Raw genomic sequence first — 27,557 nt, forward strand, 5'->3', positions numbered from 1 at the left:
TTAAAAACTATTTTAAACTACTACACTCTCTATTAGATACACAATTTAGACTGCATAGATCAATATCAGAGTGAATGTAATGATATATAACAAATTATTTATTTTATTTATAGTTTATAATAATAATAATAATACTTGTTATTATTATTATTAAATATAAAGGTACATTTAACCAAATATGTTTTATGGATTTCAATTTTTTTTAATTTTTAATGATACATTTTATGGATACAGATTTAGTTCATAACATCAGTAGTAATTATGTGTTGTTGTTATTATTATTATTAATATTATTAAATATGAAGGCATATTCACAATATTTAGTATAATTTAATATTAAATAATTCGAGTGAAAATATAATGAATAAAAATCCAATTTGATAAAATATTTAATGTAATTTAAGTTTTAAATTAAATAAAGTTTTGTCAAATTTGCCTTTTTATGCAATACAATAATAATAATGATAATAATAATAATGTTATATTGTTATATCTATTATTATGAAATATGAAGGCAAATGTACAAAATATGTTGTGTATTTTTTATATACAGTTATTTCATAACAACAACAGTATGTTGTTCATTGTAAATATGAATGCACATTTACAATATTTAATATAATTTACTATTAAAATCAGTATTAATTTAATATTAAAAGAAATTTGCCTTTTCTATATAATAATAATAATAATGTTAGGTCATTTTTGAATTTCATACTATTATTATTTTTATGTAGTCAAACTTAATAATAATAATAATAAAATAATAATGATTTCAATAATGTAAAATTTAAGTAGCAGTCGTGAAATATATGTATGTATATTGAAACTGGAGCAATGAAAAGCCAAGAAGCAGAAAATATACTTCTGCCGTCTCAGCAGAGAACCAACAGATGGCTAAATTATCTTGACTTATTGTACTATTGAATTGCATAAGACACAGGAAGCCTAGCATTATATTGTCCCTTGTAAATCCGAACAAGCACAATGGCTGTGGAAAGCTTGAGGATCCGTAAAATCATGGGGAGAAAACAAAATCAATAGGTGCTGTAGGGGTTAATGAGGCAGATGCATGTTACGTAGAAGAGTTTGAATGCTATCTGGCCGGCTTAGCTGAAGGTACGCGGGACAGGGGCCAGACTGTGTTCTAGCACACGATGGACCCCCCTGGAGACAGAGACAGAGTGTTCACTCAATAGACGAAAAACGGACTGACACGCTCTCGCCATGGACGGCTGAGCTAGTCAACATCGCTATAGCTTCACTGTCAGGTGTGGTTTTATTTTTAATCGTTGGAATGTAGCACTGCAAACTGGGATTTTATACCAAGTAACATGTAAATGAACAAGGGTTAACAGCACGTGAACCTCTTAACAAGCTGCCTGTGCTGTGTAGGACTCTGTGAGGACCACATTTACCTGCTTCGCTGGCACTGATAATTGCTGACAAAACCAACAGTGGATCCAGTTGGCGGCCCTTGCCCAGCCCTCAGATGGTTAGCCAAATGACACCGCGTGTATAGCGGTCAGCGCTTCCCATTCTTTGCTACAGACAAAGGGAGACATTTACTAATGAGAGCAGGCCATCCAGTCCATCAGACGCCTCCATCACACACGCATTGACTGAACAGAGCTGTAAATCACAATTAGAGTGACATGTCTTAACAAGCCTGTCTGCCGTCCCCACTTCTTCGCCCGTTGTAGCATAAACCCCCAGAATTACAATTATATAATTAGATCATTTGTCCCTTCACTTAATTGGCACTGTGTCGCGGTGGGTTGTTATGCTGCTCCTCATTTAAGACTAATATTTTGTTGTTGAACTAATAAGATAAAGATGCGTAAATGTCAGCAGTGCATTTATTAAATCGCAACGGGATCCAGGATATTAGTAAATGGATATTGCAACCTAGGTTTACCATTTGTCATCTGAAGGATTAATGAGATTCGTCTGAGACGATACATTCATTTGCGACGAGGATTTTTTAATCAGACGTATCTGTTTGTAATATGTTTATTTATATCCCTCCAAAGCAATCTTTCTGAACACCAGGAGTGCGAGATTCGATGGTGCGCGAGTTTTAAAGCCATAATTTTGTTTATCTGAAGCACGCATTTCGGAGAATCAGATTGCCGGGTTTTGATGGATTACAGCCGGTCTTTGTGCCTGCTTTGTAATGCAGATAAATCAAAAGGCCATCTTCGTTTCATTAATGCGCACACACACACTAGCTCATTGTATGTGCAAACTCAAGTAAAACATGCTTGTTGTATTACATTTATGCATTGATTTTGTTTATAAAGATATTTATTAGAAACTGAAGTGTCTAATTTGGTGTAAGTACACCGAATAACAGCAAAAAAGAGACTGTTTTCGACCAAAAATACTCCCTGTCTGCTATTGGTTTTTTAATAAGATGGCAATGACCCCAAACTCACCCCATTGGTTGAGTCAGTTCTGCTGTTGCCGGGCTGTTTAGGTGGCTCAAACAAACAGAGAAAAGTTTTGAAAACAGCAGAGACAGAATTTACACATTAGGAGAACAACCAATAGTAATAGCAAAAAAAAAAAAAAAAAAGAAAAAAAAAAAGGACTGTTTTAAAAAAAAAAAAAAACAACTTTCTGTCATTGGTCTGTGAAACAGATTGCCCCGCCCTAAACTCACCCCATTGGTTGAGTCAGTTCTGCTGTTGTCAGGCTAGTCGGGTGGCTCAAACAAACAGAACTGTTTGAAACCATAACAGAACCAGAGTTTACATTTTAGGTTGATTCCCCCATAATAACAAAAAAAAAAGTCTCTGTTTTAAAACAGAAACACTCCCTGCCTGCAACTGGTCAGTGAAACAAATAGCCCCGCCTCCAAACTCATCCAATAGGATGACTCAGTTCTGATGTCGTTGGGCTGATCAAGAAGCTCAAGTGTTTAAAAAAAAAAAAAAAAAAACAGAGCCAGAGTTTATACTTTGGGTGAATCAGTCTATACATATATTACATTTTACAATTTACACCTATATGGTGTGATGCTGCAAATGAAAGGGCAGTGCTTGAATGGATATTATAGGGCAGATGGTTGATAAAGATAGCAATCATTTATTTCTTCTACCGTGAAGTTTGGTAACGAAAGGAAATTAGGTTGTATTAGTCATCAAAATGGCTATGATATAAAACAGAGTGAAAACATCTCCATTGTATTAAAGGATAAAATGGCAAGGAAGCTGGCTGTCAAGAGCAGGGCCGAATGTAACCTTTAACACCTGTGACATTTTATCAGTTGGGGTAATTACCACCTCCATGTGACTGAACATCAATCACCCTGGCTTATCTTTGAACAAAATTAAGAAATAAACAGTGGCAGCCAAAATGTACACTGAATGGGTCATTAGCAGCGTAAATGTGTAACTCATTTTGCTTTTCTCATTTGTTTTTAATAGTTCTTGGGTCTCTCATGATGCGGTCTGACAGTATGATAGGGCAAGAGGTCAGCGCTCTTACAGAGTGTTAGGGCACAGCGAGCGAGCAGCTTTGCTCCCCGCGGACCTCATTAAAACCTTGAGGAGAAGTAGTGTGAGTCTGACCACTGAAGAGTGCTGCCTGGTAGAAGTTAAAGTGCTCAGGCCTTCAAAGACATGTTGGGAACTTCAAATATTAGAGGGAATGTTATGTGTTTCTTGTGTTTTTGTCGCCCCGGTGGTACAGCTTATTATGTAGCAAAGTCGAAGGCTTGAGTGTTTTTGAACTGCTTTATACAATTACTTTATGTGAAGTTAGGTCTTGAAGAAACATTTCAATCAACTAATGGGATCGTGCTTTTTACAGTTATGGGCTTCAACCCTTGTGAATCAGTATCAAAATTAGTATTGATTGTCAAGGTAGGTTTTGGGAAGAAGTTACTCATGAGGATACGTAAATCAAAGTTTTTTCCTTGAAGGATGAACTATTCCTTTTATGCATATGGTATTTTTAAACATGTAAAAGAGCATTGACCCTGGAATGGTTGTCTAAAGAATGTTGATCAAGCAATAGGTCCTACTTGCTGACATCACATAGTGCCCAATTACGCACTTTGAATAATTAAACACGTGTTTATTGGTGGAAATTGAGTAGTTGTGTATATCAAAAGCAGGACATGTTTTCACAAGGGGGAAAAGCGTGGAGTCCTGTCACCTGCACTCTAATTCGAGCAGGCTGTCTGAATCCCTCAGGGGTCCAGCTGTCCAGCTCGGAACAGCTGAGGAGCTTCCCAAAGATCAGAGGCACACGCCCGAGCCGATCTGCTTGTGCAGCTGACAAAAGCCAAACCCCGAACCTCCGCCCAGCCCCACTCAGTTTGCTTTGTGCAACAGTCCTGGAATCCATTCCTGTGTGAAGGGTGGGTGGCACGTCGTGTTGTTTTAGCACCATGCTCTACTGGGCTCAGGCGTCAAGTCCCTAAACCTACCGTGTCCGAGACACATATCTGTCATTGGAAGGGCTGACGAACACAGGCCTCTAATAGCTTGGATATCACAAGCCACCCCTCAGAAATAAAAAAAGAAGCCGTGACGGCAACTGAAGGCGTCAGTCGCAAGTCAATTCAAATGGAAGATGCACTGCAGTGCTGGTATATTATGTATTTGGGTCAGTTTGTGTCAGGAAGGCTGGGGTTGGCTCATCAAGAGCGAAGTTTCCCATAATCTCCGTGTAAGGCAAGAAACAAGATAGAAGTTCTCTCAAGTTTTCTTTTGGAAACAGTCTGGGATAAAGTGCCAGATTCATTTGACAATTACGAACTCTTTCAGAGAAGCAATCACAAGCACATGCGTATGGCTCTGGTCAAGAGGAAGCACTTACGGATGGATGTCCAACCAATAGCCGTTCCCTGTGATCTCACTGTAGTCTCACAGGAAGCAAATGGGAACTCTGAAAATCCAATAACTCCTTTACTTCCTTCCTCCGGTCCTTTTTTTCCAATCTCCATTGTATTTACTCCGTCATCCGTTGGTATGCGTGTAATCCTTTGCCACTTCAGAACCGGGGTCAGGGATAGAAAATGAGAAAACAAGTTGGGGTAATTTTCCTCTGCCAATATTCTCGGCCGGTGACCTTCACCCAGACTGAAGTGGAGGAAGCCAGGCAAGTGGCTGGCCGAGGAATCGAGGGGTGAGAAATGAAAGCTAAGAAAAGCAAAGTAGAAATGAAGTTTCCTGCCAGCTACACCCACCGAACCCAACGGCAAAGCCGCGGTAAGGATAAGTAACTCTGCTGCCTTTTGCAGAGCATCTAATTAAATCGAAATGGGACAGTTTCCGGTTATTGCCTATACTTATTAAGTACCTACCCAGTCCTTGTACTCCAAGCTTTGATTGGAGTCTGAGATCACTGAACAAATTTAATTCGGCACCCCCACTCAGCTGGAGCCTTTCACACAAAATTAGAAAAAATGATGAGTAGAATTGCACTTTAAAATTTTGAGAAATCAATAATACCTTCATATGCTAGTCTCAGTGGTTGGATTAGTGGCTCTCTGTTTGACTTTGGTAACTACTTCTATTATTCACAAAATTAGAATGTTACTTCTGGGATTAAGCAATAAGAGAGTATGCTGGCCTTAACAACCAGACAATTTGCAATTATTCAGACCATTTCTTATCAGCAAGAAATAGACCATCTTTAAAATTCAGAAACTCTTCTGAAGTTGTAATTTATAGGCAGTTTTTATGGATGCGTGTATAAGATGACCAAACAATGGTGATTTGATTAGAAAGGCCATGACTGGCACCTCCACACTGTCCGTGTGGGATCTTCCCACACACATTATAATCTGCCATCTGACTTATTGAATCATGACTCGAGCGTGATCCATGCCATCCCTGTAATTGTTGTGCCAGGTAACTGGTTATTTAGGTGGCGACACTAGCCGTGAAGTTTCTTTTGAGCAACACAAAAACCATAAAGCATGAAATCTAAGGACAATAAACATTATTAGCATAAGCCTTTTGTCTAAAACTTTAGATTTATGTGCTAGAGATTGGTTTATTTTATCCTTTGTAGTTCATGATTAGGCTGCGTTCATCCAAGAACATGTCTTTATGCAAAATAAAAGAAAACTATTTAGGGGCGGCATTAGACTTTCTGGCTATTTGTCTTTTGTACCAAAAGTCTTGATACAAGAAAAAACGAAATATTATCCAGAAAATACAAATAGGATGAGACACACACAATCAGTAAACAAAAACAACAACCTTGTTATTAGCATAAGTCTAAGTAACTCAATAAAGCTTAATATTTATTGCGACTGTCTTTCATTTTATCCTGACATGATTAGGTAAATGTCTTTTGAGGTGAAAATAAAACAAACTAAATACGTAGGGTGACAATTAGACTTAACATGAGCAATAAAGAAAACAATGACCCTATTGATAGCATTAGCATATAAGCTAAGCCATACTAAATTTAACCATAGTTTTACAAAAAATAAAACAAAAACAAAGAACATTATTACTGTTGTGTGGTAACCACAAATGAACCATAGTTTTGCCACATTAATATTATTTGTAGTTGGAGTCTGGAAGCTACGTAATTAAACTGTGACCACTGAGTGCATGAAGTGTCCAACATGCAGTCTTAATTTTTTTTCATTGAGAGAGATAATTCAATTTTGTTATTATTCACTTACCCACTCCGCGTTTCAATCATGTTTATGTTTCTTTCTTAAATTAAGTACAAAGTACGATATTTAGAAGAATGTTTGGATCCAAAATTTAACGGTAGCCATTGACGTCCATAGAAACTTGTCCGTATTATTTTGGTTGCTTTTCATGTTTTTTGAGAATTTTAATTTTTGGGTGAACTGTCGCCTTCGATATTTGAAGTGCGTTTATGTCTTGTTGGACTTTTCCATGTGAACACACTACTTGTTTTATTTATACTACAAAACAGCCTTGTTTAGTGCATAAAATTGTGAACTGGGACACAAGAAAAATGATTTAGGTAGCAGCACTAATCACAAAGTCCCGATTGGCTATTTGTCTTTTTCACGAGAAACCCTGGAGCTATCAAATTCAACCAAATTCAAAGCAATGCAAATATTGATGACAATCACACACAAACAATCAATGAGCAAATATAATAAACCTGTTGTTAGCATTAGCATTTAAGCTAACTTGGTAGCTTTAGTTGGTGGTTTGTTTCTAGTTCAGTTTAATGCAGTCAGTAAACAGACTGCCTTTGTCCAGGAAAAATGTTCTCAAATGCAAGAAGAGACTGTAAAGGAAGAAGAGGTAATTTTGGTGCAGACAATCAATAGTATCAAATCTACATTAGAAAACCGTCCTTGTGAAACTACATGAGGATTCATTTAGAAAGATGTGGCATTGTCTTTGTGGAGCTTTTGTTTGTGTCCTAGAGTACACGTTGGCAATGACTTTGCAGTGCTGAGATTCAAATGTTAGGTGTCCATCATTTGAATATTACCCAGCATTCTGCTTCTCTTCGTCCTTGTGCAAACAGCAGTTTTTGATTCTGTGTGAGCCAAATGCTTCTTTTCACTGATCTGAAGTCAGAAGTCTGTTTGAATCTCCTCTTCTACCACATATGCACATTTATTTTCTTTTTATTCTTTCTTTTGAGGAAGCTGATTCCAGATCAGCACTCAGAAAAAAAAAAGAAAAAAAAAAAGAAAATGGAGCGTGACTCTGATCTCATGAGTCATGTCACCTTTTGCACAGATTTTCTCAATATTAGCATACGCTTTTGCCTTCGGTCTTTCTCTTGCTGTAGTTTAGTGAATGTTTAAATGGCAAAGAACATTTATGTACATAATTAGCAGCTGAAATTTAATCAAAACTATAAGGGGAACAAATTCATTCATTCATTCATTCATTCAGTGTAATTATTTAATCAATGAATTAATCAATCAAGTTATTTATTTATTAGTTTGAAGTGTAAAAAATGACACCAACAACCAATCCATTAAATATTTTTTTTATTATTTATACACAATTGTACATTTCACTAATTGTAATTTCACATAATTTTACTTAATAATTTAATAATAATAATAATAATAATAATTAAAATAATAGGTATGACAATAATAATAATAATAATAATAAACAATAAATAAATAAATCCAGTTATGTATTTATTTATTTGATTGTTTGAAATGTGTAAAAATGTAATTAATTAACAACAACAAAAACAACAATTCATCCATTTTTATGTATTTATATTTTTCTACATAATTTTTTACAAATCTAATAAGAAATATGTATAACAATGTAGTTAATTAATAATAAATAATTAGAATATTATTAATGATTAATACTATTATATTGTATAATAAATCCAGTTATTTATTTATGTATTTATTTATTTGTTTGTTTGAAATGTGTAAAAACAATTATTTAAGAGGAGGAAGAAGAAGAATTTAGTGTAGCATTAAATGACTGGATTTATTTATTTATTCTTTCATTCATTTAATGTTGTATTACTGTCAATTATTATTTATCAGTTATTATTATTATATATATATTCACTGTTATATCTTGCGTTTGTCATTTCTATGTGTACTGCTGCACATGTGCCCGATGCATTCCTCCTCCAGCCCCAATCCCTGCGCTGAGCTGTTTTCAGACCCGTCACATAAATCTCCAGCGGCCGGAGCCCCTCGGCAGACAAGGTCACCGCCGCCGTTTAGCTGCCAGTCATCCGGCAGACCTGCTTCTACAAAGCAACGTTACCCGGCGCTGCACAGTCAGCTCTCTGTGACAAACATAAGACACGACGCAAATAGTAGCGCAGCAACAACACTTTGAATGTCTCAAACTCACAGTAATTATTTTAATACAGCACAAGTCTTTGACAATATAATCACTCTCGGATTCACGATAACGTGGCGTTATCTTTACCTCTGAGGCATTTATTGACCTTTAAGCCATTGTAGTGGCACGAGCTGTCAGTGAGGAAATTGATTCAGAAAAGATAGCAATCAGAAAATCCAGAAATTCATCCTTAACTGTGCTGCTCGCTGCAATTATCGCAAACCAAACGTACGATTGTGAGGCAACAGTGACAAAAGAAATCAGGCTAAGTTGAGTCTGACTGCTTTGTAGTTAAGCTGGCGCTCTTCAGAGTGGAGAACGCGGCTTCTTTCGAGAGCTCTTCAACGCCCCTGCTATCCCACTCAGCATAATTATAGTGATCATGAGCACGGGATGAGTGATGGAAGGAGAGGGAGGGCGAGACGTGAGGATGGATGGAGTGGGTGGAGGGAGGAAAGGCGAAACGCCATGATCTTGTTTTGTCTTTGTGTTCTGGCAAGGCCCCGTTAAATCTCAGACATGCTACCCTACACTCGTGCTGTTTAAATAGTGTGTGTGTGTGTGTGTGTGTCGCTGTGAGGAACCCTCTGAGCACGAATCGCAGAGAAATGCATATCAACTTGGAGTTTTTTTTAATAAATTGTTTTAGGCAAATCTGTTTCGCTTACTTTGGAAAAAAGTTGCATTTTTTTTCCCATCTAGCACTGATTGGATCCTGTTCTGTGAACAGCAAAACCCTTTTGAAACTAGATAATTGGCATCCATGTTCATAACCTGGACACTTTCAGATTTGTGTCTGATTTTCAACATTTTTTAAATAAATAAATAAAATATATATGGATTTTTTTTTTATAATGTTTTTTTTAACATTTTTATTTAACACATAAGTATTCATGCATTTCTCATGCATTTATCTATTTATTTATTTGTATTATGTAATTTCCATTGTTTATTTGTTTGTTATTTTTCCCTTTAATTTAGGATTTTGCAAATAATTCAGATATTAAAAAATGGATGACATAGACAAATATGTCATTAAAAATCCATTAGTTTAACAAAATCCATAAATATTTATGTATTTGTATATTTTTCATTTAATACTAAGTGTGTATTGATGTATTTTTTATCAAATAATTTCCTTTCTATGCATGCATTTTTACATTCAGATGCAATATCTGTATGACTTATTTGGGTCAGATTTGAATATAAATCTAAACATATAATTAAATATACATTTAAAATATACATAAAAATACATAAGAGCTTCAAATCTGTTTTTAGTTGAGGTTTTTAGTTCATTAATGCAGTTTATACATTTATTTTTCATGTATTTATTTATTTTAAAGTAAATTCAACTTTTTTTTTTTCTTTTTTTTTTCTTCTATGCATTCATTATTATGTGATCTCCAAACTAATTTTCTCCCTGTGATAAGATCTTGTCCCATGTGTGTAAATAGCAAAACTCTTCTAAGATGCAATTTTAGGCATTCACATTGATAACTAAAACACTTTCAGGTGCAATATGGGATTACATTGAGGACTTCTTTTGGGGGAAAATTCAGATACATAATGGATGACAGATAAGAGCAATACACAAACACTGCATTAATAAAATAAAATAAAATAAATCAATATTTAAAATGGATAAATAAGGGCTGTTTTTATCTATTTTTGATATATTGTACTTAATACATAAGTGTGTAATCATATAATTTTTTAAGTTTTTTTTTTTTTTTTCTTATCTTTGCTAATCAACATTATGATTTATTGGGATCTGTTTCTGAAAACCAATTACCAATTCATTTATGACTATCATTGAACTGTAAATTAGGGAAAAACTGAGCCGTAAAACATGAATTGAAAGTTATATTTCTGTTCTGTATCTAATAATATCCACTAGCACTTTCAAACCTCAGACTAAAAAACAACAACTTTAGATACAGTTTTGCTATGGGTTCATGTGTGTATTCTTTTGCGAATTCAAATGTTTTTTTGTCAGAAGAGAAAATATTATTTACCCACGGCCTGCTGGCTCATTGTTGTCCTGCATACGAGATTAGCTCCAGTGCTTTTAACCAGCTTCCTTTCATATCGTCAAAGCTATTCACCCAACAATGAGATTAACTCAGCCCTGTGTGATGTAAATAGAGCCTCCGGTTCAAGGACAGCCCAGCGTTTATAGAGACGGAGGCTTGTCTGTTTGATTTGGAGGAGTGATGGCCATTTGGGGGAACAACCCGTTGGGACAGGCCGGGAATCCTTCATCCATGGGCCACTGAGAAAGAGAAAGGGAATCGGTTGATGGACGGGGATCTTAAAAAAAATGGGTTTAACCCCATCCTACAAGTATTCGAAAACAGTTCCATAATTCATGTACACTGAGACGAAGTGTCATTGGCTGTAATAGAAATTCTGTTGTGTGTTGATGGACGGTCAATGGAGTCCTTCAGAATCTGAGAATAAACCTGTAATCCACAACCTTAGATGGTATATGTTTTCAGTAAACAGTTTTTCTTGAATCAGGTCTTGAAGAAACAACCCATAGGAGCATTTGATTGCTTGTACTATAGCTGTTTTTAGAGCCTAATAATGTAGTTAGCATTAGAAGTTACATTAGTGAAATTTCCACAAATTGTTACAGGTAAAAAAAAAAAAAAAGCTACATTTTTGACAAAAGGCATATGAGCCCTATGTATGAAGTCACTTTAAAGGGTTAGTTGACCCAAAAATAAAAACTCTGTCATTAATTACTCATGCACATGTCATTCTAAGATCACAGTTCATCTTTCGAACTCAAATTAAGATATTTTTGATGAACTCCGAGGGCTCTCTGACCCTCCCCAGACAACAATGTAATTACCTGCATTTTGGAGAGTATCCTATGAAAGTGAAGTGAAGTGAAGTGACATTCAGCCAAGTATGGTGACCCATACTCAGAATTTGTGCTCTGCATTTAACCCATCCGAAATGCACACACACAGAGCAGTGGGCAGCCATTTATGCTGCGGCGCCCGGGGAGCAGTTGGGGGTTCGATGCCTTGCTCAAGGGCACCTAAGTCGTGGTATTGAAGGTGGAGAGAGAACTGTACATGCACTCCCCCCACCCACAATTCCGTCCGGCCCGAGACTAGAACCCACAACCCTTCGATTGGGAGTCCAACCCTCTAACCATTAGGCCACGACTTCCCCGTAAACAATGAACGTAAACAATGTGTCAGCTGCACCACACGGATTTGTTTTCTTTATTATTTATGCTTTGATCTGAACGAAAACAACGGATCCGTGGGACAGAGCTTACACAGAACAGCATTCTTTGTTTACGTTCAGTGGATATCGTCCAAAATGGCGCAAGGGTTGAGGAGACAAATTGCTGAATAAAGTCAATGTTTTGGATTTCTTTGCGCACAATAAGTATTCTTGTAGCTTCGTAAAATTCCGTTTGAACCTCTGATGTCACATGGACTATTTTACCGATTTCCTTGCGACGTTTCTGGACGTTGATCGTGTTAATTACATTGCTGTCTATGGGAGGGTCAGAGAGCTTTCAGAATTCATAAAAAAATATCTTAACTTGTGTTCCAAAGATGAGGTCTTAGAACGACATGAGGGTGAGTAATTAATGACAGAATTCTTTTTTTATTATTATTATATTCCTTTAAAACCAATCAGCTTTCTGTTAGGAAGCACAGCGAGTTTGCGTGACCAGCTTGAACCCGTTGCCAAATCTGTGTGAGGAAATATTTTGTCCTTTCACAAAATGTTGTGGATTTCTATTGAAATTATTTACCAATGTTTGGTGAATGAAAATGTGACTATACAATAAGGTTGGCGTATACAGGTCTGAGATATTTCTTAGGAGAAATAAAAACAAATGGAGACATACAATACAAGTATTGAGCTATAACATTTACGTGGCTTACTGTTTGATCATTGGATGCTGGAAGAATTGAAAATGTTTGAGTTCATATTGAGTTTTTTCACTTGTACTATATAATTTTGGTATCTTCCACAAATTGCACAATTTGAGATATGCAGTAGTAGTACTTGATTGAAAGTCAACACTTTCGACATACATTTGAGATCCCTAGCTGGTGCCAGAAACCTTGACTACAAGTAGACTTTTCTCAGGAAAGAAAAATACAATAAACGACAAGATATGGTCTCTTTCAACAACCAAACAAATGAGGAAAGTGTTACTTATTTAATGTGCAAAGAGGGTAGCCAATCACAACAGAGCTTGTTTACATACAAAAGAATGAACTACAATGCAATGAACCACTGTGAATGACATTATTAAATAAAAACATTGGAGAAAGATAAAACTATCAATTTACAATTGTCGACTGTTTATATAAAAACAACATATTTTAAGTTTATTGCAAAATATGCTAAATATATTTTGAGAGCATGTGAAGACATCTCGATTACATCATTTGCGGTGCTTCATGGGAGTGGGTGGAGTTCAGTGCACGTTTGGTGCGATTTGCTTGCTGCGACTCTGATTGGTGGAATTTACTTTACAGCATCATGGGTAATGTAGTTTTTCACCAAGGATTACACTATTAAATATAACACATATGGTGAAATAATGCAAACTGGTGGCTTCAACCAAAGCAAATAACATTAAGAACCTCACAGTAGGTAGCCTATGTTTTTAAAAGTTTATAAGTTATTATTAAAAATTAATTTCCCTATGGAGAAAATAATTGGTGTTTTACTTATGGAACTGGACTGTTGCTCTCTCTCTCTCTCTCTCTCTCTCTCTCTCTCTCTCTCTCTCTCTCTATATATATATATATATATATATATATATATATATATATATTATTTTGTTTATTTTTTATTGCAAGAAACCTTGACTACAATTGGACATTTTTTTCCTGGAAAGAAAGATACAATAAACTGCAGTATATGACCACTTTAAAATATGAATGTTGTAAGGCAAAGCTGCACACTGCAGTATGAACTAATAACCAAGTGTTCATCAAGCCCCCAGTGATCATTAAGGCCCTTCTGGTGCACCCCTTCCATTCTCGCTTTGGTGGTTTCCTGTAACAGCTCTTGTATTCATGGAATGCACCATTATAAATATTGAAGGGTTAAGGGGGGAGGGCTGCGTGACAAGCACACAGTGAACCGACACATTAGCCTGAGCGGCCTTGACTGGCAGGGTGTGTATTTGAGCAGTGTGTCAAACATGGAAGAAGAGAGCGAATGAGAGAAACAGAGCAATGCAAATAGCAGCGCTCTGCCGTGACCTCGAACTCCTCCCTGCATACAGATGCTTTGAATGAATCCTGAGTTTGTGTTCATATTCAAACCCTCCCAGCATGAGTGCAGGTGCTCCCTAATGTCATCGCAAGAGCACTTATCGATCTCAAGCTGTGCTCTGAGATGCACTTAAATCTTGTGCATTTGGGATCGTAGCTCACAGCATGTGGTCAATATACCATGTTACATTTATGTAAGGACACATGAGGCAATCTGTTTCTGATGTTTAGACATGCTTACTGTACCATGATAATATGAGATGCCTAAGATGGTAATACTATGGACAATGCCATGGTATTTACATGGTACTCTTAAATAATCAATAACTGTATTTGCATGAATTACAATATTCTGATATTAATCAGAATTTGTTTATATTCTGATTGTGCAGGTGTCATGTAAGAGCATTAACTTGAATTGCTATAATCAGATTAGGCTAATATTCTGGTTTCTAAAATCTGAATAACACAGCTGCCTTATTCTTGTTTGAATCATAATTTTGGGCCATGCAAACACCTTATTCAGAAAACCCATCATATTTTTTTTTTTTAATATAAATCGATGCATGTCCAAACAAAGATAATCTAGGTGATATTAAATATACATAGCAAAAAATTTAGATAATGAGGAAATGCATATTTGGAGTAGGAGGAGACTATTAACGTTTAACATTTTAAGGTAGGTCTGCATTCGCGAAATTTCACAGAAGATTATGAGGGACTAAAAAAGTTACATTGTAGTGATTTATGAAGCACTGTTCACTCAGAAGTCACTTTCAAAACATACAGCTTTCTTTTGGACAACATGGCGTATCTGTTGCGAAATATTTTGCATAATTACCCATCACATGGATTTGTATTGAAATTGCTTGATTTTATCCACAAAAATTCGTAAAACAGTGGTAAATGTTATCACACCTTGACAAACATTAAAGGAAATGACCTACATTTTGTGATTTATCACACTCTTTTGCATATTATTAGCCTATTATTTAAGACACAAATTACTTGTTTATTATTATTTAAAGTGTCATTCATCCCGAAACAATGGTACATGCTTTTTTTGTCGGCCAAAATCCGATTTTGTGCATATCTGGATGGAATCTCATTTGAATGACTGACTGTCCACACAGCATATCACAACTGTTCTCATATCCGATTTGTATGTCCATAAACACTGTGCATTCATTTCTATGGTATACAGACGTTGTCTTATGACATAGCAGCATGTCATGTCGTAAGACATTCTAAATTATTATATTTAGTTTAGTCAGCGGCAGAAATGCAGGAAAGCTGTAATGTGCAGCTTTATTCCGTGCTGCCATCTCCGCTATTTTCAAAACTCAAATGCCAGGATATTGTGTTTTTCCACTTGAGTTGCACTTCGCAACAACACAAGCTTGTTTCTGGCATGTTTTCTGCAAAAAACCGTCTGATGTGTTTAGTTTTTCGTGATGTGAGAGTGTAAAAAAGCTACACCGATCTGGTCAGACTGAAACGGATTTCCAGAAATGCGAATAGGACTAGGATATTTTGAAAATTTGCGAAAATTTGAATAGGACTCTAAACCACATACAAATGTAGCCCGAAACAGATTTGCACAAACCGGATTTCATGTAGTACGCTGCTGTTCAGACTATCTAAATATTTTCGTATTTCAGTCGGATTTGCACAACAATCAGATGTAGGCTGACAGTCTGGACGAGGCTTTTGTCTGTCATCCCATTTTGATTTAGGTCAAAACTCGTCCTAGACAGTTTGTTCGATCTTCACCAAATTTTACACATATCATCGTCAGGCCATGCTGGCAAAAAAGGAATTCAAAGCTTTTTGATACCTCCAACCATTTTCGTATAACTTATCATCAAATTTGTTGACATGGTGCCAAACTGGATCTGATAATGATACCAAAATGTGTGCGCCAGATATTGGTCAAAAGCGATGAGCAATTATCTCACATTACAAGTGGCATGTACAGTATTTATGGGTTTCCAGCTATCAATACATGTCTTTAATTACAAATGTTTTCAATTGGTCTGATCCTCCTTGCAATGCTAATCACTTTATTTTCATTTCTTCTACAGAAATATTCCGGTAGCTTTTCTTTTTCCAAAATAAAGTCTTAGCCAGAATACAGAACTCAGTTGAAAGCTCTGTGCATGTAAACACAGTCACTGTGGGGCTCTAATGTAATTGACTGTGGCCAGTCTTGATAATCCATATTTTCACACACTACAGGCGGCGAAGCATCATTTAGCACTGCTAATTAGTCTTCATTAGATGCGCCATTGTATTACACATAAAGAAAAAGGAGATTTACAGGTGATTTGCATTAATTATATGGGAGATCATGTTCAAACAGTGACATTAGATATACAGGTGTAAGTAGGGAATGTTCCTGGATAAACATCTTCGGTGGTCTAGAAACAACATTTCAGGTTGGATTTCAAGATTAGAGGTTTAGATCTGTTGTTTAGTGCTGTGGATAGATTAAAAAATGACATTAAAAACATTTTTATGTAATTGATTATTGGTTCAGTGCATGGGAACCTTAACAGTCAGCACTGGATTTTTTTTATTCTAAACAAAGTCAGGCAATTTTTTTATACTTTCTTGCCTTTCTTGGTCGAATGAAAACTTTGGATTGGTTAGAAACATTTTGATTTCTTCACTAACTTGACTTGCCTTCTGTTTTGCCGTAGCATCACATATTTAGCCAAGTGCATTTAGGCCTAGACATAGTCATAAACCTCTTGACTGAGGTTGTTTTAAAACCTGACATCTGTAGCAGAAGCCATTTATTATCATGATGTGGCTTGAAAAATGTACACATATTGATTAATGACAAGATGAAATTTACATTTGGCATTTTGTAATTTGGCTACATTTGGATTAATAAATCAGAAGCAAGGCTTAAGTAAGGCACTTAATCAAAACACAACATAGACCAGTTTAGGAGAATTTTAATGAGCTGTCTGATTTAGTGTGAAGATACTATGTCAGAAATATATTCCCGTTTAATAAAATCAATCAATATTATACAGTTCAATTACATTAAGAATGATCAATTAAATTGTTCAAGTTTTATACTTTAATTTCATTACCATATTTTAAAAATAAATTTGTATAAAAACATTAAAAAACAAAAAACGACATCAAAAAATATCATAGGACCCTATTTTTTTAAATATTATGAATTAAATTGGTTAGGCATCCTTTTTATCTAATAAAATTAAAAGAATTAAAATGGAATCCAGAAAAAAAAATGAAAACAGAAAAAAACGTAAAAAATAAAAAAAGTAGTTAATTGTTGAAGTGCCATGTAGCTTTGATTTGAGTTTATTTGTTTTTGGTATTTATAGCTAAAATGTTTTGTTTGTTTCGATAAAAATTTTATTAAACCACTAAAACGAGTCTAGAAAAAAAGTAAATTAAAATTAAAAAAAGTATTTGGGGAACGTTATTCCAGTTAGTTGCCAAACATAATTTATATATATTCGATTTCCATTTTTTTATTTTTTTATTTATTTCAGGTTTCAGTTAAATTATTAAGTTAAGTCATTTCATGTGCTTTTCTCATTTTGATTATTTCTCAGTTTAAATATTTCTATATAGCTTTGATTTAATTTGTGTTTGTTTTAATAATTTCTGCTAAACTTTTATGAATTCAGTTTATTAGACCTTTTATGATTTAATACAGTTTAATCAAACCATTAAAATTTGAATCTATTTATTTCTTTTATCTTTTTTAATGACAAATGCAGAATTTGGGGAGAAAAAATGTTACTGAATTTTGAGAAGAAAAAGAAAAAGATCACACTGATCGACCCTAGTTTAATGTTATTTTAGAGTGGAGGTATTACGAGTCGACTATGTTTCTGTTGTTCTGGGACCAACAGAAGATCCAGAAACACATTTAACTTGGCAAAATCCTGCCGACCACAGGTGCGAACCAATGGGAACCATCATCTCACTCTCGTTCCTCTCGCTGTCTCTTCTTCTAATTGGTTGGTGAATCGCCTTGAGGGACCAGAAAAAAAATGAGGCAGGCACAAGTAGTGATGGCTCTGCACTAATGACATGCATACGCCACCACCACCACCCCTGGACATGACTATCCAACTCCTACACAGGCCTCACTGACGCCTCTCGGCTTCGCTTTTTGGATTTCTGACCTACTTTCTCAGAGCCCCAACTGACTGATGTGCCACCCCTTTGAAATCTTGGCTGTCTTCCGATGTTATCTGAAAACACACACACACCCACACCTGTAACTGAGCGGCCTCGACAAACGCAGCTTTAATTAAAGTGTCGGCAGATTTCAGAAAGCGCGACGTGGGTGAATGTGGGTGGTGTTACGGCGAGCAGATGTTCTAGGAATCATCAAGCACTCATTCGTCATTAGCATGCTGTGATGCCGCAGTTTTAGCACCTGGGACGTCTGATGTAGCAGTTCCTCTGAGAGCCGAGAGCTTATTTCATTCACCCTGAAGCTTTATAAAACACTTGCCAATCAACTTTTAAATTATAACACATGCAGCCTAATTTTGGGGACGTTTAGAAGCTGATGGAAGGTTTTGAGTGTTACTATAAGTAGGCTTGATTCTGATCCTTTGGGAAATGGAAGAACAAATGAAATATTTAGCTTTTTTTTTTATCAACCAAACTCTCCTTTTCTAACTGAGAGACTTGCTCTGATTACTCGGAGACACAACAAGGAGTCAATGTAAGAGGATGCATAATAAAGAAAATAAAAATTTAGTTATTCTATGCTTTTAGAAACATGTTTTTTTAAATATATATATATATATATATATATATATATATATATATATATATATATATAGCATGTATAACTATTTTGCTTTAGCTTTATTTTTTGTGATTTCTTTTATTTTATTATTTATTCTATACAAGTTTTGCTTTTTATCATTTCAAATTTGATCAATTTCAAACCCGACACACTTAAAATTAAAATGATGCCTAACCGAAATGAAAGTTAAATCATTAAACTTACTACTAACTATAAAAAAGTAAAAAATAAATAAATAAACTTGTATAGAAATATTTTAAACATAAACTAGAAGGCACATCAAGTTACTATAAACTAAAATAATTACTTAGTTAATTATTCAGTTGAAGTTACTTTTTATTTATAATAAGTGTATGTGCTTTTCTCATTTCTACTAGTTTTTGTTTAGCATACGGTATGTCTGTGTAGCTGTGAATTGAGTTTATTTGTTTTAGTAATTTATTTACTTATATATAATTGTATTTTATTTAGTTTCTAATATATCATCTTTCATTTCTTTAAGTTAAAGTTGTTTTATTTCATATTTAGATGTTTTCAATTATTGAAAACGATTTAATTTAGACTTTAGTTAACAATAATAATGTTTGTATGTGTAATATTCTCGCACATCTTATTTTTCAAAATGGTTTTGAACTAACTTTCAACTTTGTCATAAAAAGGTAAAATTTTCTCATATATTTTACTTATAGACCTTTACACACAGTCATGAAGGCCTATTTTATTTTCATTTCATCTCATTTTATCAGAATGTTGGTTGGACCACATATCTGAAATGATCCTTCCTCCAAAAATCACCTCTGTCATTGTTTGGGCGATTCAGGGATTGTAGAATGCATATAAAATGATTATGGATCATTTGATCCAAAACAGCTTCAAATTTGCTATCTTAGATATTTCCTACTGCTCTTTACACCATTCTGCCTAAAAAGGTCTCAACATGTACAGGCACGGTTGCACAAAAACCTGCAATTTCCTGTATCAAAAAGAAAAAGAAAAAAAATAGCCGAACTCAGCATCACCTCTCCCATCACCAAAAGGCGCTGTGAATGGGAGTCATTTCAGCGAGCACTTCCACTAGTCCTCTCCTTCTTTGTAAGATTGGCTAAATTGGTGCCACTGGCTTTGGTGGCCCTCATTGTCATCATTCAGCTGCTGAGCCATTGTTGAGTTGTGTGTCATGGTTGTCCTCACTTAACTGAACACTTAGCACATAAGAGCAGATGGTGTGGCTATTACATATCATCTTATTTACTGCTGTGAGACATGCTGACTCCTGTCAAGGCAAACAGAAGCCACCACGTGTTCCAATCTAGGCCGGGGTCATTTCCCAACCCCTCCCATGTGTTTCGCTCTCTCACTGTTCGGTGGCAATAAATATGGACCTACAGTTGATATCAAATATTGACATATCCACCTTTCAGAATCTGCTAAATGTTATATAGGCTATTTTACCAAAAAATGAGAATATATATATATATATATATATGTGTGTGTATAAATTTACACATTTCCCTTTTGTTCATAAGTTTTCATCCCCCCCGGCTCTTAATGCATGGTTTTTCCTTCTGGATCATCAGTAATCATTTGACCTCTTTTTCAGGTTAGTACTAAATAAACTATAACATGCATTTTTGTATGATCCCTCTTTGTTATTAACATTTTGCAGATTCTGAAAGGGGGATGTGAACTTATGACATCAACTGTAGTTGGCTTTTCTTCAACATTTTAAAAGCGTCATTTTGTTCCAGTGTTAAGATATTGACCTATGCTTTGTGTGTTGTCGTTCCAGAGTGGTGAGTGGAAGGAGACATCCTGCCTTCCCCCCTCCCTGCCCATTCCATCATCCGAAGAGCATCTTTCATGCGTCTCCCTGGGCCCGAATCCCACGTCAGGATGAACTGTGAGCAGGATTTTGGAGATGGAGGCATGAACGTAACTCTAACTCTCCGGCTGCTCATGCACGGCAAGGTAAATGCACACACTTACACAACAAACATTGAGTGTTTTCGATGCAAGACAACCTTGAGAGAAGCAGCCCAATGTTTACATTTTGAATTTATACTGTGCTTTATACAGTAACTTCTTATGAAAACTGAAGCTGGATGATTATGTTTGATATTTACCTTATGCTCAGGGGTATTTTGTTTTAACATAATCTCTGATTTAACTTCAGCATGCAGATAGTATTGAGAAGTGTGATTTTGTATGTTATTTTGATATATTGGTTTAAAAAAATGATGATTATGATTTCATCATTATTCAAAAATGTTCACTGAAGTTCCCATGTGAGAAAAATACATAAATAAATAGCTTTTTTTTTTTTTGCATTTTACATAGCAAGAAATTCTTAATCATTTAAAAATACAATTTAGTAGGATCATTTTGTCTTCTATTTTAACTTGTACAGCTCAGAACAAGTATATTGTTTTGAATCTGCTTGAATTCTCTAAAGTTCTTAGTAAACAAATGGTTGTGGATTTCATTGCCATGTCATTACAGTGTCAACATGTTCGTTTAATTGTCAGCCAGCTGCCAGTGACAGATTTCCACCCACATGCCTAAAACTCCTTGGTTTTTCTCATTTGCATATTACTTAAAAGGAAAAAGTCATGAAAAACCAAGGAAAACATAATGAACCGTTAATAAACCACCACATTTATATGATTTATGTGCCAATTTACCTTAATTCTCCATCACCAGATTGTCATCCGATCTTCCAATGAAGATAAACACAGAGATCATTCAAGACTTAAGGGATGTCTTACATTTTTGGCAGTTTAAAACTCACATCCTTGCTGAAAACATTTCAAGAAATTTTGGTACATGATGTCACAGTACCGTAAGTGGTACATGACATCATCCTTCAGACTTTTTCCTGCACTCTAGCCAGAGTTATAACACTTCACAAATCAACTGCCACCTGCGAGAAAACAAAGGCGACGGTTTGCATATTCCTACAGCATGATTCGTATTGGAATTTTTAGAAAAACAATCAAGCATGAAAGTCCACCTCTAAACCTAATTGTCAGTTAGAATGATCTTAATTGTACACAATCTTACGAAAATGTACAAATTACTACAAAGCAATTTAAATTAGCCACCAAAACTTACAATATTAACAAATTGCCAATAGAGTGTGTTGAGCCACTTGACATTACAAGAAAGTGCATTGCCATTTAATGAATGTGATTTTAATGACCATTTGTCAAGCATACTTTAAAGTCAACATGAAATCAACACATTTTTGGTCTTATTGTAAATGGTAAATCAGTGTATGTTACTCTAATGGTGCGTTCACACCAGATGCAAATGAAGCATTAAGCGCGAGTGATTTACATGTTTAGTCACTGCAAAGACAGTATTGCCTCTTTTTATTTTCAATTTAACATCAATAGATTAATTGAATAAAGACCAAAGATTACCCAAAACAAATTATATTTTATGTTTAACCACTAAAGAGACATCAGAGCCAGCTGCAAATGTCAGAAGGACAAGCCGAGTCGAGACTGATCTCATTAGTAACATGAGGACTGAGCTCCCGCTGATCGCGTGGAGCTGATCGTCTCCGAAATCGGCGAAACATTTTTAAATCGGCGCTGTCTTTACAAATAATCCACATATTTGAGTTTAAAACAACTACATTCTCGCATGAAATACTTTTAAAACTACATTTCATACACAATAACAGTAATATTTGGAAAATTATCCGAATAAATAGTGGTTGAAATCACAATGCTGCGTGAACTCTGGAAGTCCCTCCCTTGACGCAAATTTGTGTCTGTTCAAAAGTGAATTTCACGCACGAATGAAGTGAGTAAACTGCAAATGTTCCAGTGCCCAACTAAGTGTGAATAACGCGAATTATTCATTAAGTCATATCTGGTGTAAACACCCCGTTAAGAAGAAAAATATTTTGCTGTTTAATATCTAATTAAAATGAAATCATCCAACATTTAAAACAGCTTTACAACAAACTTCCATACACACTTAAAAATAAAGGTTTCAGAATGGGTTTTTCACAGTGAAGCCATAGAACAGGGGTTCTTAACTCTGGACCTTGAGATCATCTTTCTTGCAGACCTTAGCTGCAACCCTAAACAAACATACCTAAACAAGCTAGTCAAGGTCTTCAGGATTGCTACGAATTTGCAGGTAGATGTGTTTAGTAGGCAGGATCTCGAGGTCCAGAGTTGAGGACTCCAACCATAGAAGAACCATTTTTGGTTCTCCAGTGAACAGAAACACTTTTTATTAGAGCGAAGAATCTTTTTCCATGAGTGGAGTGGAAAGGTTTCATGGGTGTTAAAGGTTCTTAATGGAACCACTGATGCCAATAAAGAACCTTTTGTTTTTAAGAGTGTATAGTAACTTTCGCAATCCAATCAAATCCCGATGGATAAAACCAAGTTTTGTCCTGAAATATTGTACTTCTTGGTCACATAAATCAAATGGGTTATGAACACCATTTTGAGTTGACTTTAAACCCAAGATGGGACATTTAAAAGGTACCAAGTGCTTCCAGAGCCTGTAGGGCCCTAAACTAATATGGATAACTTATATTCCACGTGATCCCGAGTGCACAGACACTCCAGACCCAGCCTACCTCATCAAAACCCACAGACGGATGAGTGGGGGGTGAGCTTGGTAATCAATAAGCTGACATTTGCTTTGTTTCTCTTTTCACAGGAGGTCGGCAGCATCATAGGCAAGGTGAGCGAATCTCTTTGTTCCTGTTGTCCCTGCTGTTGACTTATTAGATTTGGTGGATGCGTCTTGAGATTTTTGTCGCTATTGGGTTTGTTTTTTCCTCTGTATTAGATTGTTCCCACAATCTTTCTCACAGACCTCTAGGTTACAATCCAAAAGCCCAGATTAGAATCCTACAGAATGTGTCACTGTGTGACATGATGTTTCCTAGCAAATGACTTGTTAAATGCAACGAGTCGTGCATCTTATGTATTAATGATCTGGATATATTACGCTGTTCAATTCTACAGCTAGCTCTGTTTATCCCTAGAGCGGAGAGGCACGATGTAGATGTCACAATGATTAGTAAACAGTGTGTCAGCTCCTGATGAGATGATTTTTGTGGGATTTTTTTTTTCCTGCTTCGGCCAACTCTGGGTCCTGGAGCGACAAAACACATACACGCACGAATACACACAGTTGTTGGCATTTCCTTGGCTCCAAAGAAATCTCTTGCGACACAAAGCTCTCTTCAGAACTGGCCTGCTAATAGGTCTCTGGGCCTTTGCCAGAGTTTGGCCTCCGGACAAGAGCCAGACGGACGGATACAGACCGCTCTGAGCTCCATTGCTGCAAATACATCTTCTCGAAAACACAATTCACTCTTTTTGTCTTGCACAAAAAAATAGCAAAATAAAGACTGCTGCGGTGTCGTAAAAGTGAATCTCCAGAAGAACATCTAAACGACAAGTCAAGAACAAGCTTAGCTGCATTTCCTGTTGCAGGAATCTCATCGACTAATAAAAAACAAAGCCTAGATGCAACAATGCCCTGAAACATAATCAACTTGAATATGTGAACACAAACACAACCTTGATTTCATAGTGTGTTCTGATTAAAACATTTAAAAAACTAATCAATAACAAGCTTAGCTGCACTCACTGTAACAGGGATCTCATCAACCAATGGAAACAAACGATAACTGCAACAAGTAATGGCCGAAACATATTCTGCACCAGAGCTGGGTAGATTACTTTCAATATCCATTATATTACACATTTTAATGATGTAATCAGACTACCTTTTGATTACTTTGAGATTGCTTTTGATCCAACTAGCTTATCACATTGATTTAAAAGAGATAATCTTGTAACATTAGTTGTATTTTTGATATGCAATGTTGAAACACTTCTTAAACCTGAGATGATTTTTTGTAAATCGAGTGGTCAAATGCTGTGTAGCCACCTGACTGATGACCGGTTTTTAAATTATTAAATTATAAATCATATATTGCTATTATGTGAATATGTAATCATGTTATCAATAAAATAAAAATAAATAAGTAATTTAATCTAATTGCAAGTACTTAATTTTTGTAATCTGATTACGTAATCCAGATTTCATAATCAGTTACTACACAGTCCTGGGCCGGGTTTCCCGATAACGATGTATCTTAGCTCTTAAGAGCGTTTTCTACGTGCAAACTTACGAACGCTCGCAGCAATTCCACGAGCGTTTCCCAAAAATGCACTTAACATGAACGCGCGAGAACGCGCTCTACGTGCTACTTAGGAGTCGCTGTCCATTCGCGAAGTGCTAAAATGTAACCTTATATGGAATCGTATTCTGAACGTTTAACCTAATAATTGTCATCTGTTTTGGATTACCAATCAATACAATCAAGTCTATATAAAGCACCTACATACAGGCGGAGACACTGACAAAATGGCTGAAAAAAAAAAAAAAAAAAAAAGATACCTTTCAAAAGGATGAAATTAATGTCCTCTTAGAGGAGATAGAGAAAAACAAAGATGTGTTTTTTTTTCATCTTGTTTTCCCCTTTTTATTTATTTCATTTATAAATTCATGTAAACAATAAACGAGTACAATAAAGTGTACAATAAAGTACAATCAAAATATTATTATATTACTGGCGTTGCAGTGTGTTAAATCTAGATAAAAGTGTAATCTGCCGGTTGTCCTGCAGGTGTCCTCATAAATCTGTCTTCTTACAATGCACTTGGGGATGTACGATTACTCCAGAGCACTCGTAGATCTACAAAGATTTTCAAGTGCTACTTAAGCTACGATGCTTTTGGGAAACAGACCGTAATATTAAGATCAATCGTACGATCGTTTTTACGATCAACTTAGGCTTACGATGCTTTTGGGAAACGCAGCCCTGGTCTGTGCAGACATGTGAACGCAAGCATTCCCTGCTAAGCAAACTTGATTAAATATTGTGTTCCGATTAAAACATCCAAACAACAAATCAAGAACAAACGTGGCTGCACTTCCTGTAGCAGGGATCTCATCGACCAATAAAAACAAAGCATAGTTGCAACAAGCAGTGCCAGAAACCGAATCTATGCAAGTAGGTGAACGCTACACAAACTGGATCTCATATTTTATTCTGGTTAAAACTTACAAATTACAAATCAAGAATAAGCTTAGCTTCAGTTCCTGTAGCAAGGATCTAAACCAATAAAAAGAAACCCCTGCAACAAGTAGTGCCTGAAACATACGCAGTAATGTGAATGCAAATCTTCCTTGCTATGTAAACTTAATATTTACGCAAAATTCTTAAATTCTTTTCAAATTTTATATTGTGTTCTTGTGGCGCTATAGCTAACATATAAATGCCTATAAAGTTTGCAGAGAATCTAGCTGAGCATGTATGCTGAAGTTAATTAAACTATCTACACGATTAGCTAGCTATCTGAATTATAACATGTTTAGAACTAAATTCTGGGATTATGCACACTTTCAGTTTGCCGGCCAGGCATTGGTGTGTATTTAAATACTTGCGTAAAGTATGTTTCTGGCTGTACTTCCCACTACTGGCAATGTTCCCAAATCAAAGTGTAACATTGCTGTATCAAAAAGAAAAAGTTAAAAAGCCTCCATCCTTTTGATGCATTATTTTAAGACAGAGTCAGATTTTTCATCAAGCGAGTTTGAATATTATATTCTCTCACCAAGGACTGAAATGATAAACATCTGTCCCAAGGCTTTTGGGTGACATTTATGGAATGATGATCATGTAATGCTCAATCACGTTCCAGTATAAGATCAGCTAAATTATGTATTGTTATCCTCTGTTGTCTTCTTTTTCCCTCTCTTGTTTTTTCTCTGAAGCATAGTAAATAAATGAAGGCCTATGGTGTATAACTCCCCACTGTGAAATCAATAAACCAAGGCTTGGCTTTACAGACATAGATTAAACACAGTCCTAGACTAAATCTGTGCCGTTACCGGTGGTTTTCCATCACAAATCTCCACTGGAGATATATTCGTGGGGAGGGGCAGCCTATAGAGTCAATTAATATTCATAATGCATCTTTCAGGAGAAAGGAATGAAGGTGAATAGTAAATTATAATCAGTAAAAGAGCTCAGCCGCAGTGGACAATGTTTAATTTGAAATAAATTAAAATGAGGCCTCGGAAGGGACTGCAAGTACAAGAGTTCAATGGGCTTCATTCATAAAAAACACAAGCAGAACAAAACAAGCATTATGGAGTGTCAGTAAATTATAAATAATGTATTGCTATTGTGTGATAATCGTGTAATCAATAAAAAGCATCTGCAGTAGAATTATGAGTATTTCAAAATGTAATTTAATCTAATTACAAGTACCTAGTTTTTGGAATCGGATTACATAATCCAGGTTTAAGTAATCGGTTACTATGAACAGAACACATTTCTTCGTTCATGCTGGCTTCTGTTCAAGAAGCATGCATAAAATGTTACGATGGATCAATATTCGGAATTGTATTGTATGAATGGTATGGATGGAAACATTTTTTTTGTTATAATCTTTTTTTTTTTTTTTTATTAGTTAATTTAAAAAAATACAAAAAGCTTAAAATATTCATATAATTGGGATGCCATCATAGGTTCTAATAATAGTTGGATTTTTTTTATTTTAGCAATTATAGTAGATAGTTCTAGTAATTTTGTTTTGTTTTTGTAATTTTAGTTTAGTT

The 27,557-nt window shown here is 35.5% G+C and overlaps 1 protein-coding gene across 6 annotated transcripts in view; it reads left to right on the forward strand.

Annotated features, from left to right (window-relative positions):
- pcbp4 (poly(rC) binding protein 4) overlaps positions 1–27,557 on the forward strand; it is an 82,391-nt gene that overhangs the window by 29,078 nt on the left and 25,756 nt on the right. For all 6 annotated transcript variants that reach the window (XM_026197918.1, XM_026197923.1, XM_026197922.1 and 3 more), the window contains 2 exons: positions 20,674–20,852; positions 23,571–23,594. In XM_026197918.1, coding sequence (XP_026053703.1) covers positions 20,745–20,852; positions 23,571–23,594 — 132 coding nt within the window. In that variant the 5' untranslated portion in view covers positions 20,674–20,744. The remainder of the gene's footprint in view (positions 1–20,673; positions 20,853–23,570; positions 23,595–27,557) is intronic.

The sequence above is a fragment of the Carassius auratus genome, chromosome 22 (assembly GCF_003368295.1).
Source record: "Carassius auratus strain Wakin chromosome 22, ASM336829v1, whole genome shotgun sequence".
NCBI lineage: Eukaryota > Metazoa > Chordata > Actinopteri > Cypriniformes > Cyprinidae > Carassius > Carassius auratus.